Below are 15,472 nucleotides of genomic sequence, written 5' to 3'. Positions count from 1 at the left end.
CTTCAGTTCTTTTTTTTTTTTTCCCCAGTTTTTTCAGTTCTTCAGTTCTTTCAGCCAAGCATGTTCTTCCCTTTTGGTTTTCTAACCCCAGGTGTTTGCACATTTCATTATAATAATTGACTTCGTCTTCTCAAGCTGCTCTTTGAAATGTTCTGTTCAGCTTTTTTGTTTGTTTGTTTTCATTCTTCTGTCCAGCTCTTTTATCTTTTCATTTCTTCCATTTGCTTTAACTACTCTCTGTTCAAGGGCAAGTTTCAGAGTCTCTTCTGATATCCATTTTGGTCTTCCTTTCCTGTCATTTTAACAGTCTTTGGCTTTCTTCATTTATGATGTTCTTGATGTCATCTCACAACTCATCTGGTTTTCAGTCATTGGTGTTCAATGTGTCAAATCTATTCTTCAGATGGTCTCTAAATTTAGATGGGCTATAATCAAGGTCATATTTTTGCTCTCATGGACTTGTTTTAATTGACTTCAACTTCAATCTGAACCTGCATGTGTGCAACTGATGGTCTGTTCCACAGTGAGCTCCTGGCCTTGTTTTGGCTGAAGATATTGAGCTTCTCCATAGCCTCTTTCCATAGATGCAGTCGACCTGATACCAATGTATTCTATCTAGTGAGGTTTACATGTATAGCTGCTGTTCATGTTGTTGAAAAAGGTATTTGTAATGAATAAGCTGTTGGTCTTGCAAAATTCTATCACGCTATTGGCATCATTTCTATCACCGAGGCCATATTTCTCAACCACCAGTGATTCTTCTTTGTTTCCAACTTTTGTATTCCAATCATCAGTAATAATTGATACATCTTGATTGCATGTTTGGTCAGTTTCAGACTGCAGAAGTTGGTAAAAATCTTCAGTTTCCTCATCATTGGTTTTAGTGATTGGTATGTAAATTTGAATAATAGTAGTATTAACTGGTCTTCCTTGTAGGCATATTGATATTATACTCTTCCTGATAGCATTGTACTTCAGGACAGATCTTGAAATGTTCTTTTTGACTATGCATGTGATGCCATTCCTCTTCAATTTGTCATTCCCAGCATAGTAGATCATATGATTGTCTGCTTCAAAATAGCCAATACCAGTCCATTTCAGCTCATTAATGCCTAGGATATCAATCTTTATGCGTTCTATTTTATCTTTGACAACTTCCAGTTTTCCTAGATTCATACTTTGTACATTCCATGTTCAAATTATTAATGAATATTTGCAGCTGTTTCTTCCCATTTCCAGTCATGCCCCATCAGCAAATGAAGGTCCTGGAAGCTTCACTCCATCCATATCATTAAGGTCGACTCTACTTTGAGGAGGTATCTCTTCCCTAGTCATATTTTGAATTCCTTCCAACCTGATGGGCTCATCACTGGCACTATATCAGACAATGTTTAAGAGCTATTAATAGTTTTCTAATAAGATATCAGACAGTGTTTCACTGCTATTCATAAGGTTTTCACTGGCCATTTCTTTGAGAAGTGGATGGCCCCATACTTTTTCCCAGTTTGTCTTAGTATGGAAACTCTGCCTGTCCATCATGGGTGACCCTGCTGTTATTTGAAATACTGGTGGCATAGCCACCAGCCTCCCAGCAACTTGCAAGCCACCACAGTATGATAAACTGACGAATGGTGGCCTCTCAACTTAGGGAACTCCTATTCATCTCACAAATCCCAGCTTGAATACTACCTCCTTAGAGAACACAATCCTTCATTTATCCCAAGCCACTAACCACTGCTAACAAGTTGATTCCAACTCATAGTGACCCTATAGGACACAGTAGAACTGCCCCATAGGATTTCCAAGTCTGTAAATCTTTTTACGGACCCTGAGTGCCCCATCTTTTTCCCACAGAGTGGCTGGTGGGTTTGAACCACCAACTTTTTGGTTAACAACCCAATGCTTTTAAGCATAGTGCCACCAGAGCACCTCTTTCATTTCTCCAGAAAGTCTAAATCCTACCCACCTATGTAACCCTGCAGCCCTGCATTTATACCATTATTTTAGTGCTTGTCACAATAGATTGAAGTCACCTATACATATTTGTCTTCTGACTGGACTCTACCTCTACAGGTGCAAGAATCATGTTTTATATTTTATCCCGACATCTAACCACAGATTCTACTACATAGTAAGTGCTCAATGAATATTTGTGCTATGTTACAGGATTTCACCATCAATCCTCTTTGTGTGTATTGCCAGATGCCTTTGGTACCCTGGCATTTTTCTTCAGTTAGACAACAGGAAGCAGAGAAAACCAGAAGAGAGGGAAGCCTGGGGCCCTCTCCTTTATCCTTGGTCATAATTGTCCAACTTCAAAATAAAGTGTGTAATACCCCTAGTTATGTGCCTTATCATACTATCAAAGGTTGTTTGATGTCAGTTTAAATGGAAAAAAGAAAATAGTAATTGAGGAAGAAGTAACTCATTATACCATTAGTAGTTGATAAAGAACACCAACACAAGGGAGACAGTCGAGACTCAGATCACCCGCATCAACTTCTGAATGGCACTGTGCATAACACATACCTGAAACCAAACCCATTGTTGTTGACTCCAGCTCATAGTGACCTTATGGAACAGAGTGGAACTGCCCCATAGGGTTTCCAAGGCTGTAAATCTTTATGTGGAAGAAGACTACTACTTCTTTCTTCCACAGAGTGACTGGCGGGTTCAAACCACTGGCTTTTTGGTTAGCAGCTGAGCGCTTTAACCACTGTACCACCAGGGCTCATTTTATGGCATACAAAAAACTGAAAAACCAAACCCACTGCCATCAAATCAATTCCGACCCATAGTGACACCCTTTGGGTTTCCAAGGCTGTAAATCTTTATGGAAGTAGATTGCCTCATCTTCCTTCTGTAGAGCAGCTGGTGGGTTTGAACTGCTGACCTTCTGGTGCACAGCCAAATGCCTTACCCCCTATGCCACCAGAGCTCCTTTTTCTGGCATGTAAAGGACACATTTTTAGATTTTAAACAATACCTCACATCTGAGCTTCTGGGCTAAGTTTACACTGAGAACAATGAAAACCATGAAGAAACAAAAATAAAGTTTTAACCCAGATCTAAATTGTTCTAATCTTAAAGTACTTACCAAAATTCAAAGCAAACTCACTGCTGTCGAGTCGATTCAACTCATAGCATCCTCTCCTTGGGTTTCCAAGGTGGTATCTCTATGGAAGTAGATTGCTCAGTCTTCCTTCCGAGTAGTGGCTGGTGGGCTTGAACCGTCAGCCTTCTGGTTAAGGGAGTGGTAAATTACTTATCAGGAGCTCTGGGAGCATAGTGCCTAAGGCACTTGACTGCTAACCAGAAGTCTGGAGGTTCAAACCCACCAGCCACTCCTTGGAAGGAAGATGGGGCAATCTATTTCCGTAGTGACACTGCCTCGGAAACCCAAGGAGGGGTCGCTATGAGTCAGGTCCGACTCAATGGCACATAACAACAACAACAAATTACTTATCAGTCTGGCTGGGGGGGTGGGGGATTAGACAATAAAAGGATGAAGCATAAATTTAATAAAAGATTAAAATTAGGAAAATTGAAAATGCATGAAATTCCACTGAAATCAGCTAGAGACTTGGAGACCTGTTCTGCTTAAATCAGTTTAACATAATGCAATACAAATTAAATACATTGTTCATAAAATGGATCCAGAATGTCCCAGTTGATTGTATAAAAGGATACAAAATGGACTTTCTGTAGCGGTCTCAGAGCTCTGGTGGTGTGGTGCCTAAGGCATTTGATTGCTAACCAGAAGACTGGCAGTTCAAACCCACCAGCCACTCCTCAGAAGGAATGTTGGGCAATCTACTTCCACAGTAGGTTTCCGCCTTGGAAACCCAAGGAGGGGTCGCTGTGAGTCAGCTCCGACTTGACGGCAGTGAGTTTGGTTTTTTGGTGGTCTCTATCGGTTCAAACCCACCAGCCACTCCTCAGAAGGAAGGTTGGGCAATCCTACTTCTGTAGTGATACTGCCTCGGAAACCCAAGGAGGGGTCGCTATGAGTCGGGGCCGACTCGACGGCACACAACAACAACAACAACATCATCCAAAAAGATTTTTACAAATCCTATTATTTTCCTAATTAAATAGCCCAAACTTCAAGCAATTCAATTTTCATTTTAAGGAGAGTAATTTCCCAACTGACAGTAGGAACAGGTGCAATTATATTCACAGCTTTCAAGCCATTGGGATTTTTACATCTGGATGCCAGAGCTAATCTGGAGGCGTTTTCTTTCTTTTCTATCAGTCCTCCCTGATAGAAGCAGTTTAAAGGCTCTCGGTCTATTTTGTAACTCATTAGTTTTTGGCATCCTCTGTAGCATATTGGCCAATATGATTCATTCTTTGAGCACAATTAGCTGTGAAAACAGATCTTAGACTAGGCACCCGCAACCCCCAGAGGATTACTGAAGGTAGGAAATGCAGGTGATTATCAGTTTGCCTTTGATACAGACATCCTGCTCTCCTGCTACCCTTTGAACTAACTTTGATATGCAATAATTAAGAGGGATTCAACCCCTGGAGGAGAAGCCACTATGGCCCTGCCTCTTCTCGTCATCTATTGAGCCCTTGTTTTGAACTATTGATCAAACAGATTTGAAGGGATTTGTTGAAGCCTGTGTGGGCTAAGACGGAAGGAAATGAGGGGGGAGCAAGGTGGATAGAAATGAGGGGCCATGTCTGGCTATAAATAGTTTCAGAAGAAACCTGCCGGTCAGATCTCATTCATCTCATTCTACATATTTTGCTCAGACTAAGATTTGCTTCTCTTTCAAGAAGAAAGCATTTACAGACTTGCTAAGTTTCTATCTCAGTAAAAATCCTATTCAGGGGACACATACAGTTCTGAGAACCTCGAGGAGACGGGGCGACTGAAGGATGTTGGTAGTGATCCTGCTGGGGCTTGGCTGGTTCTGCTCTCCCCTAGGAGCGCTCGTCTTGGACTTCAACAACATCAAGAGCTCTGCTGACGGGCAAGGGGCTCGGAAGGTAAAGCATTGCTAGGGAAGAGACAGTGCTCTGGGGGCTGATGACAGCATGATGGATGTTGTGTTAAGTAAATCATTCAAACTAATGTATAAAATATCTAGAGGGTAATTTGGATTGATTTAGGAATTGGGAAGCCACCCTGATAGGTTCTGGTTGCCTTAGCATTACCACATTACTAAAGCTTTTCAGGGCATTCAACTGTAAATTCGCCATTGTCAGGATGTAAACTAACATTTAAAAAGTTATACCATGTGCTAAGTCTTCTGTATATTATATCTGATCTAACCCTTCATCGTAACTTGAGGTAGGTATCACACCTCCTAATTGCAAATGAATATAAGACTCAGATGTTAAGGAATTTACCCAAGGCCACACAGCCAATAAATAAGGGAGTTAGAATTTAAATGCAGGGTGTCATGGTGCATTCTCATGGCCATTGTTTAATGTCTCAGAAGGGCTTTGAGTATCATTATCCTTGGTGGTATCAAGCATTACTAAAAATAAAAGGCCAGTTCGCTTGTGTAAGGCTCATAGAGGTGCTACTTGGCAGATGGATGCAGAGACTGATATAATTCACTGGAGTAAACAAAGAGAAATGCCACAAATACCATTGTACTTAGTTCAACTGTAGCACAGCTTCTAGAATTGATAGATATGTACTGAAAATCTCACAGATGTAAGGCACATAAAGGGAAACATCTCCTTCTACTGTCACACAAATAGCATGGGAAAAGAAAATTTGGACAATTTTCAAACACAAATAACGTTTTCAGCACCTGGGTCTCTTCATTGGTGATTTGTTCTCCCCTTTGTGGGAGAAAACCAATTACAATGACAAATGAAGATGCTGACGAACGTCTGTCACAGCACTCACAGTGTCACTATGATTTGGCTTCCTCCACCTCCCTTCACAGGGCTCACAGTGCTTGTCTGACAAGGACTGCTATACCAGGAAATTCTGCCTCAAGCCCCACGATGAGAAACCCTTCTGTACTACCTGTCGAGGATTACGGAGGAGATGTCAACGTAATGCCATGTGCTGCCCAGGAATGCTCTGCATAAATGGTAAGCAATCAAAAACCCATTACAGAACTGCTTCGATTCTCTGAACAGTGCTTTTTAAAGTGAAGACAGATAGTATCTGAATCTCACTGATATGAGTATTCCAAGATAGGCATTCTCTCTAAAGATTGATTGGGTTCATGCTTAAAGTAAATTTATACAGCTGCCTTTTCTTGATGCAAAAAACTAACTTATTCCCAGCAACTACTCTTGCCAGCAACTTGGGGATAGTTTTTAAAGGATTCATGTTAGAATCTTTTGAATTATTCCATTTTCACTTGGACTCCATTACTTACTTAACTACTTTGCCATATGTATGTAAATATTTAGCGCATATGTCTTAGCAATCTAGAAAGTTATATAGAAACTGAAGGCGGAAGTGCTGTCAATCTATGTCACAGTATCATAAGTAACACAGTATTTGTGTTCCAAATCCTTGAAGTAAATAATTCTAATTATACACGTTTGTCCCTCAGATGTCTGTACTACAATGGAAGATGTAACCCCAACATTAGAAAAACATATTGATGACCAAGATGACACAGACACAAGAGGAACAACTGAGCATCCAATTCAAGAAAACAAACATAAGAGGAAGCCAAATACTAAGAGATCACAAGGCAGTAAGGGTAAGAGCAGCACTCTGAGCATATTTTATAAGAGGAAAAAACATTTTTTCCTCCTAGACTCTTAAGGATAGGCCAAAACTGACTTTATTCCTCTCCACATAGAAACATGTAGGGAAATGTCCCCATAAGAAGCTACAGAGATCATGAAGGGACGTGTATAAGACAGTCAACAGGATGAGAAGACAGGAAAAGAGCCGAAATAATTGGCTGATTAGCAAGAAAACCTTTAGTTCAATTTTACACACGCACATTTGCCTACACCTTTCTAGTCTATAATTTAACAAATGGCAATTTAATTTCCTAATATCCTCAGGATACAAAAGAAAAGAGATGTAAGTAGATGTGTTTTCATCCCTATACAAAACACAGATTTTACTAAGATGAGGTTTTTCACAAAATTGTAGTCCCAAATTCCAATAGTTGACATAAAGATTGTTTGAAGTTGATTAACCGGCCCTTTTATAAGTAATGGTCTCATTTTATCAATATAAACCATATTTAAAAAAAGATATTGCTGTGTGAAACTATTTTTCAAGACTGGAAATCCCAACATCTTTCTTTAATAAATGTTTTAACTTTATAAACAGAATAGTCAGGTAGGACTGGAATTTCCTATCGTTAATGCTTTAGGTATTGAGACTGGTCTATCGAGCCCTGCCCTTCTTTGTGTAACAAACCAACCTCCCCCCACCCCTGTGCCACCTTCCCCCATTTCTCTAAAGTCCATATTAATCTCCTTTTACAGGACAAGAGGGAGAAAGCTGCCTTAGAACTTTTGACTGTGCACCTGGACTTTGCTGTGCTCGTCATTTTTGGACTAAAATTTGTAAACCAGTCCTACTGGAGGGACAGGTCTGTTCTAGAAGAAGTCATAAAGATACAGCTCAAGCTCCAGAAATCTTCCAGCGTTGTGACTGTGGTCCTGGATTATTATGTCGAAACCCAGTTACTGCCAATCGACAACACACACGGTTGAGAGTATGCCAAAAAGTCTAAAAAGCTGCAAATATTTCAAAAACAAGGAAGAATCCTTATTTGTATTCAAGCAATCTCAGGCATTAACTTAAAAATCCTTTCATATAAATCTCTCTTAAAATAAGATCTTGTAGCAGCTGAAATAGACTAATCTAGCTAGAGAATTCCAAAATACTGCCTTGTGATGAATGGAAAATAGATTTGGCTCTTTGTCTATTTCTCCAGAAAACTGAGGTGAAACAACAACAACAACAACAACAAAAATTAATTTTGATCTAGTGATTCAATTAGCTTCAAATAAATCTTTTAAGTAATTTCTGGTGCAAGATTAGTACCAGACAACAGCCTGGGGAAAAAAGTGATAGTATCTGAAATGAAAAGTAAATGCATGCATGCACCTTACCAGTGAAAATCATTACACCAAGTTTTTCCTTAAGAACTTCATTATTTTCCTTCCTTTCTTGTAAGAGACATGCCATTTCATGACAAAATAATTTGTCAATAGAGAAATAAAATACAAAAGATATTAACACTTTATATTTGTATAGGCCTTTACAAGTTATAAAGCATTTTCACATATTGTTTTCAACACTTCACTTACCATTTGATTATTTTTTACATTTTGTATTTATATAAAAAGATTTTTTATATTTATTTAGAGGGCTTTTAAGGAACTACTTACATATTTTGACCATCTGTACTTAAATATTATGTTGGAGAAAAACTCAGGCAAAAAAAGTCTTTTTGTTTGTTTGAAATTTCAGAGGCCATATTTTGTGATGAGTGCCTATCAGAAATGGCTCTGCTCAGGAAGCCCTAATGGATTACAACCAAGTGCTACATATTTAATCTAAGAGCTAAGCCACATACTTTTTTATTTAAGTTATATGTTAAAAAATCAAATATGAGCCAACAAAAGAAAAAAATTAAATTTATGAAGGTCCCTAATTTCTAAAAATATATTGAATCATCTCTTAGAGAACAGTTTCTGGGTGTGCATTAACTGACTAATCTGTAATTAGTAAGTGGGAGGAAAAGTAGTGAGGAAATGTAGTTTATTGCATCAAGGACAGAAAATGAGAAGAAAATAGAAGTTCCCACTGAAAGACTTGTTTTCAGCTCATTTCTTATTTATCTCTACTACACCATAGAATAGTATGATCATGAACATAATTTGCATGTTTAAACTGAAGATATCTGCTAATAAAATAACAACAACTTCATTTGATAGCTGAACAAGAGACTTTATTGACTACCACAAAGGCTATAGCATGAAGAAGAAACAATCATTTAAAAAGACCAAAGACCCTTACATAGCAAAGGTTAGGGAATAAATGAAGACTCCTGCTGGGCTGTTTCTGGGAGGGAGGACAGGCCTCATTCACTTCGGTCCTTGGGTTCTCGGTATCTCCACTGGATATAGTCAAAGATGTCTCTCTCACTATCCACTGGCAGGGGTTCTCCAGCCACTCCTGAAAGTAGAAAAAGAAAAGAATTATTTTAAGGACCAGTTTTGGCATCTAGTTACAGGAGATTCTGGATTGAGAATTATGTGGGACCTGTTTTGGGAAAGAAAAAGAAAATGGTAACCCAAAAAGAAATGGTAACTAAAAAACCAATCCATCCCCCCACATGAGCATGTGGTTCAGTGCTGTCATGTACACTACCAATGCAACAAAACGCACCTGAGCATCCCAACCAAGGCCACTGAAGTGGCCCTCCTTCATGATGTCCATTCCCACTGGTTCTCCACTGTAGCCATCATGTATTACTCTAAGACATACTAGCTCTCTTGCAACTCAAAATTGGCCCCTGGACTAGCAGCATTGACATCACTTGGAAGCTTACTAGAAATGAAGAATCTTGGGTCTCCATATACAGAATCTAGGGCTCCACTTGAAACTCATTGAATTAGAATCCTCATTTTAATAAAGTCCCAGGCAATCTGTATGTACACTGAAGTATCAGAAGCACTGCCTTGTCTCCTGGGAATGAAAACCCTATTTTATACTTCAAGAACAAAATGATGAAGTCTGCTTTTTTCTAGTAGAGAACTGTAAACTACAAAATATATAGTGAAATGTTAACAAGATTCATAAAGCATTAATTAAGTAATCTTTCTTCTGTAAGTTTTAAAAGCATGGGGGCTCGTGATCTAATTTTGCCTAGCATTAAAAGCAGTGATACCTGGGTTCTTCAGAACTATTAGAAATACATGTGAAAAAGAATAAAATGAAAAACTTTAGATCAATAACATTTTTTGTGGACCATTACAGGTAGAAAGGATTTAATCCATTCTAATAGAGCTAGAAACAAGGGTGCGTTGAGGGACCTTTGAGCCTGGAAGCTGCTCGTGGATTAAAGTCTCACTTTGTTGTCTGAGGAACTTTCCACCACCAGTTGCTATCAAGTCAGTTTTGACTCATGGCAAACTCACGTGTTGCAAAGAACTGTGCTTCATAGGGTTTTCAAGGCTGTGACCTTTTGGAAGCAGATCACCAGGCCTTTCTTCCCAAGAGCCTCTGGGTGGGTTTGAACTGCCAATCTTTCAGTTAGTAGTGAAGTACTTAACTGTGTGTGCTCCCCAGGGACTCCCTGCCTGAGGACTACCAGCACCATTAACTGGTATAGTTACTAGAAAGCTTTTTAGAGAAACGAAAGTTGCTAAACCAAAATATCTCTGAATAATTTTCCAGGTGACCAGCACTGTGTCACTGTCTCTAAGGGAGACATGAATACTTACCAGTGACTCCCAAGGGACGAATTGTGTATTCGTTGATTGTAAAGCCCTTTTCTAGGGCATGAGTTCTCATATTTTTATTGAAAATATCACTCCCAGTAAAATACAGCACACCACAGTAATACTGATCCTTGGGTATCAACCTTAAAAAAAAAAAAAAAAAAAAAAGATAATTCTTTTAACACAATTTTCAAATTTGGTAAAAATAGGAATCCTAAAATCAACATGGCAGAAGATACCTAAAATAAGTCCATGTGGTCTAAAAACCTGAGCAGCAAAGTATCATTAGGTAGACCATTAAAACCACCCCACCCTTGCAGTGAGTTTAGGATTCAGTAAATTATGCTCTGAAAGAATTGTGGAGAAATAAAAAGCAGCATCATATATTACAACTAACTTTCCTTAGGCAGAAAATGACTTTTAAACTGTCGAAGGCATGATGGTAGGATGCAAATATAGAGAAAATGAATTAGAATCTGTAAATAGGCATTGAAGGAGCTCTGGGGACACAGTGCCTAAGGCATCTGACTGCTAACCAGAAGGTTGGGAGTTCAGATCCAGCAGCCACTCTGCAGAAGGATCATCATCCAGCACGTTGGAAACGCAATGGGGGCCACTGTGAGTTGGAATCGACTTGATGGCAGTGGGCTTAGGTTTTCTTGGTTTAAATGGGCATTACTCTTTATATCTTTTCAGAGAAAACACTGTATATAGCAGGAACGTATGGTACTTCAGAATAAAAAGGGGTTCTGAACATTTATGTGAACTTCAAGATATACTGGGGGAGGGGCGGTGAGGAGAAGAGGGAAGCAACAAATTTTGAGTAATACCTGATATCAATTCTTCTGTGTGGATATTCTTTTTCATCATTTTTACTGGGAAGCTGGCAAACACCCTAAAATAGATATTTTAAAGAATGTTTAAAGATATTTTAAAATTTAAGCTTAATTTTAATAAAACGCTAAATGTGCAGCTATTCATACTTATAATAGTGAGTTTTAGAATTCTGAGCTCTTTTAACTTACTAGCCTTTCTATGCACCTTTTGTTACACTTCCTGGTAACTGGAGAACTACCTGAAACAGCAAGGACACAAGGATTCCAGTTACGGGGATTTGGCCTTTCTGTGATTTTTAAATAAGATGATCAAGAAAAGCATCAAACATGAAAAGACAAGTGACCCTAACACACAGAAAAAAGCAACTCGGAAGAAACAATGGTTTTGCAGGGAGAAGAAAACAAAAAAAAGCTATCAGTAACATTCTCAGATAACAGAAGATACTAAATCCATGACATAAGTTCAGAACAGAAGAAGATTATTCAGGGAAAATATTTAGATCAAAATAAAAAATGTGGCAGAAGTAGAACAGTTTGAAGAAAGCTCTTTCCCAGAAAATTAGAAATGAGAGACAGAGAGATGGAAAACAGAAAATTTCTGAATGTTAAGAAAACTAGAGGATCATTTTCTTTCTTCTCTATGGGTGAATTTTCATTGAACTTCTACAGTTTTCAAACTAAAACTATCAAGGTTTGTAATCTTTTTCCCTTTTCAGAAAAATTGGCAAAAATTCTAAACTGGGCAAAAACCCAGATATATGTAAAAAGAGCTATAAATGTCACCAAATTTCAAATGAAAAGTTTCAACGCCACTTTTTAAGAAAAATTCACAAGTGCTAAAGAGTCGGTACTCAGTTCACTAAATCCATACTTTTTCACTCAGCAAAAGAGAAAAAGGAGCTCTGGTGGTGCAATGGTTAAGTGCTCAGCTACTAATAGAAAGATTTATGGTTCAAACCCACCAGTGGTTCTGCAGGAGAAAACATCTGGTGATCTGCTCCTGTGAAAATGACAGCCTAGGAAACCCATGAGACAGTTCTACTCTGTCCTACAGAGTCACTATGAGTCAGAATCAATTCCACAGCACACAACAATAAAAACAGAAAAGTTAAAATCTAATATAATGAAGCCTGTTTATCTTCAAAATGTAAAATCTACCTTTCTAGCTTAACAAGTTCCAACTCAACTTCCACCTCCAAATGGATCAGAAATGATTTCCATTTGGCATCACTAGGAGGAATTACCTGTGGATATGGCTGTCTGCATGCTGCCGGCAATGATCTTGCTGTTTGTCACAGCAGTAATACGATTTCATCTACTAGCTTTGTTCCTTTCCTCAAGGCTAATTTTATTTCCTGCATTTTTTCTGAAGTGCTAATGTCAAAGAATTTTTCTGTGTTATTATAAATTCTTTGTTAGATTGAGTAGATTAGTTTTGTTTGGCATTTCAATTATGCTGCTTCATGTAGAGTGTCTGAAATAAATCCTCTTTCATTTTCTCAAGGCAGTCAAAGTATCTTCTATTGTCCTTTGAATCCTTACTGTAGACAGTTCACAGAAAATCACCCACAGCTAAACTTTCACAAAATACTGATATTTGAATGGCACTCATCATACATAAATCTACCAGGCATCTAAAAGCATAGGAAACTGTTTTTTCTTCCACATGTTATTATATTTACAGGAAGAACAGCTCAATTATCTAAAGACTTTAATTTTACAAGAAAATCTGGATAACCCTGGCTTTCCTAAGGTTTTGATTACAATCAGCTTAAAGGAATTCATCTTTTGAAGATAACCTGAAAAACACATGGATGATCATACCTTAAAACTATTTCATCAGAAGTTAGAGCAACAAGAGGTCTTGACATTCAAGGCAATGTGGAATGAGAATGGCTTTTTCCACTTTATAAATGAGATTCATTTTACAGACAATATCCTTTCAAACTTAGAAATTTTAACTTCTCTGAATGTCTCAGCTAATTTTCATTCAATCAAGGTCTTTGCTCTGCCTCTGTCTGTCTGCATACAACTCCTCCCCTAGATACCAGATATCAGCTTGGCTAACTCCCTTACCTCAAGTCTCTCCTTAAATTTCATCTCAATCAGGCCTCCTCTGACCACACTATCAAACACTGACTCCTTTACACCCATCTGCCTATCTCCCTATATCCTGACTTTTTGTTAAAGAGCACATATAACCTTGAACTAACATACTATATAGTTTACCTATTTATTACATTCATTGTTCACTATCAATACAAATTCGACGTAAACTCATTGATACATGCCAAGCTCCTAGAGCAGAGCCTGGAATGTAGTAGGATACTTAAAATGTGTTGAACCAAATGAATACAACTTCTCACTCCTCTTGATACTTATTCCCTCTATTCTGGTCTCCTTTCGTATCACCATCCTCTCATTTTCTATCCATTTTGTTCCCTAATTTTCTCCATACTAGGTTGCCTTCTTCTACTGATTTATTTCCAAACAGGTTATACCAGAATGTACGTGGAACTTCAAAGAGTTTCCACATACATTACTTCATTTGATCTGCGTAATAGCTCTTTGAAATATTATTACCATTTTATAGATAAGAAAACTAAGGTTTTATAGAAGTAAAACAGCATTGCCTACAGTCACACAATGCATTAGTAATTGGGTCAGAGTAAGAACCTCTACCTTGTGTATCAAATCTATTCTTCCCCAGTGCAACATGCCAACCAACACCCACTCCTCCTTTGCACCAAGATGCAAATCATCTCTTACTGGTTCCAAAATAGATGGATTTCAAAGTGACCTGACATGCTTCTCTTTCTAACAAATAGAATGTTAATTATAAACACTAAAACAGCAAGTTCAAACACAGCATTTTTTTAAGCTTCAAGGAATACATAAACCATGTGTATAATATCTAAACTTTATTCACAAACCATCTGTTAAGATTGATTCCTATGTTACACATGAAGGTCATACTCTCTTATTTTTTCATCTGAGTCTTCTACATTTAAAAACTCTCCCCGCCACCTTACTTTTTAAGCTGCTTTCTTTTGGATATAGTTCTAGGGGTTTCCTTCTCAATACCTGTATATGTGTTTCCAGGTGTATGATTGAGAAAAGAGAAAGGCAAGGTAGAGCAGTTTCCTGCAGCCTAACTCCACTCCAAGATGCATGAGTGGCCTAAGCCTTTCATATATCATGTGTACAAATGAGGTCTGAACTGGCCTAATTTATAGCCATCACTGGGATATGGATGCCCTTGCACTTCCTAGAAGGTTCCTAGGTGGTGCAGTGTCCCTACTTTTCACCTGACAGCTAACCTAAAGTGGTCGATTCACACCAATCTAGCAGTACCACAGAAGGCAAGCCTGGAGATTTGTTTCCATAAAGATTACAGCCAAGAAAACCCTGTAGAGCTGTTCTACTCTATAACACGTGGGTTCACCATGAGTTGGAAGCAACTCGATGGCAACAGGTTTGGTTTTGCTTTTTGTACTTCCTAGGCAAAGGTCTCTTTCTTTAAGAAAGACACAGAAAAGAGGTAACAACAGGGAGGAAGTGGGAATATAACAGAGAGCTGTAATATTATGGGGACTGCAATAAGTGTCCTGAAACAAAATATGTATGAATTGTTATATGGAAAATGAATTTGCTCTGTAAACTTTCATCCAAACCACAATTTTTTAAAAAAAGGTCTCTTTGAGCAGCTACTCACTCACTGCCATCAAGTCGATTATGACTCATAGAAACACCCACTGGGTTTCCAAGGCTACAAATTTTTTTTTTTTTTTTGTGATTTGGGTGAAGATTTACAGAACAAATTCACTTTCCATACAGCAGTTTACACTTTGTCTCATGACAATGATCACAGTTTACCACAATGCAACAGCTCCCCTTCCACTTCCTCCCCATAGTTACCTCTTCCCTGTGTCCATCCCTCCATACACTCTTGCACCCTGAGCTGTCTCCCTGTGCATAGGCAGCCCTTCTTTCTCAATGATTGTTCTCTCCAAGGAGTGTATCTACCTCAGGTAAATGTTCAACTCATACGCCTTGTCTTCAGTTTGGCTGGAAACCACAGGTGTGGGTTCAATTCCAGACCTGAAGGGCAGCTAGGGGCCATAGTCTCAGTGGTTCCAACAGGCTCTATTGGACCAGCAAACCTGGTCCCCACCTTCTTTTTTCTTTTTTCCTCCAAATGATTTTGAGTTTTGTTCCACATTGTTCTCCCT

General features: G+C 38.5%; 2 protein-coding genes across 2 annotated transcripts in view; one reads left to right on the top strand and one right to left on the bottom strand.

Annotated features, from left to right (window-relative positions):
• The first annotated feature begins 4,887 nt into the window (after window positions 1-4,887).
• DKK4 (dickkopf WNT signaling pathway inhibitor 4) lies at window positions 4,888-7,685 on the top strand. Its single transcript, XM_007935029.1, has 4 exons — window positions 4,888-4,998; window positions 5,913-6,063; window positions 6,537-6,689; window positions 7,435-7,685. Exons 1-4 carry the CDS (start codon window positions 4,888-4,890, stop codon window positions 7,683-7,685), a joined length of 666 nt encoding a protein of 221 aa, XP_007933220.1.
• Window positions 7,686-9,041: 1,356 nt separating this feature from the next.
• POLB (DNA polymerase beta) overlaps window positions 9,042-15,472 on the bottom strand; it is a 51,308-nt gene continuing 44,877 nt past the window's right edge. Inside the window, exons 12-14 of the mRNA XM_007935028.2 lie at window positions 11,235-11,299; window positions 10,408-10,547; window positions 9,042-9,136 (exon numbers count right to left, since the gene is read on the bottom strand). Of these exons, the coding sequence (XP_007933219.1) occupies window positions 9,042-9,136; window positions 10,408-10,547; window positions 11,235-11,299 (300 nt within the window). The remainder of the gene's footprint in view (window positions 9,137-10,407; window positions 10,548-11,234; window positions 11,300-15,472) is intronic.

This window comes from Orycteropus afer, unplaced genomic scaffold (assembly GCF_000298275.1).
Source record: "Orycteropus afer afer isolate SDZICR_OR568_19922 unplaced genomic scaffold, OryAfe1.0 scaffold00024, whole genome shotgun sequence".
In the NCBI taxonomy this organism is placed as follows: Eukaryota; Metazoa; Chordata; class Mammalia; order Tubulidentata; family Orycteropodidae; genus Orycteropus; species Orycteropus afer.
Note: the sequence above shows the minus strand (reverse complement) of the source record. Positions and strands in the feature narration are given on the sequence as shown.

Excerpts from the sequence above, each read along its gene's own strand:
- DKK4 (XM_007935029.1), top strand. The coding sequence starts at position 4,888 with ATGTTGGTAGTGATCCTGCTGGGGCTTGGCTGGTTCTGCTCTCCCCTA. Across the intron at positions 6,064-6,536 it reads AGGAATGCTCTGCATAAATG|ATGTCTGTACTACAATGGAA; the intron begins GTAAGCAATCAA and ends TTTGTCCCTCAG. Across the intron at positions 6,690-7,434 it reads GAGATCACAAGGCAGTAAGG|GACAAGAGGGAGAAAGCTGC; the intron begins GTAAGAGCAGCA and ends CTCCTTTTACAG.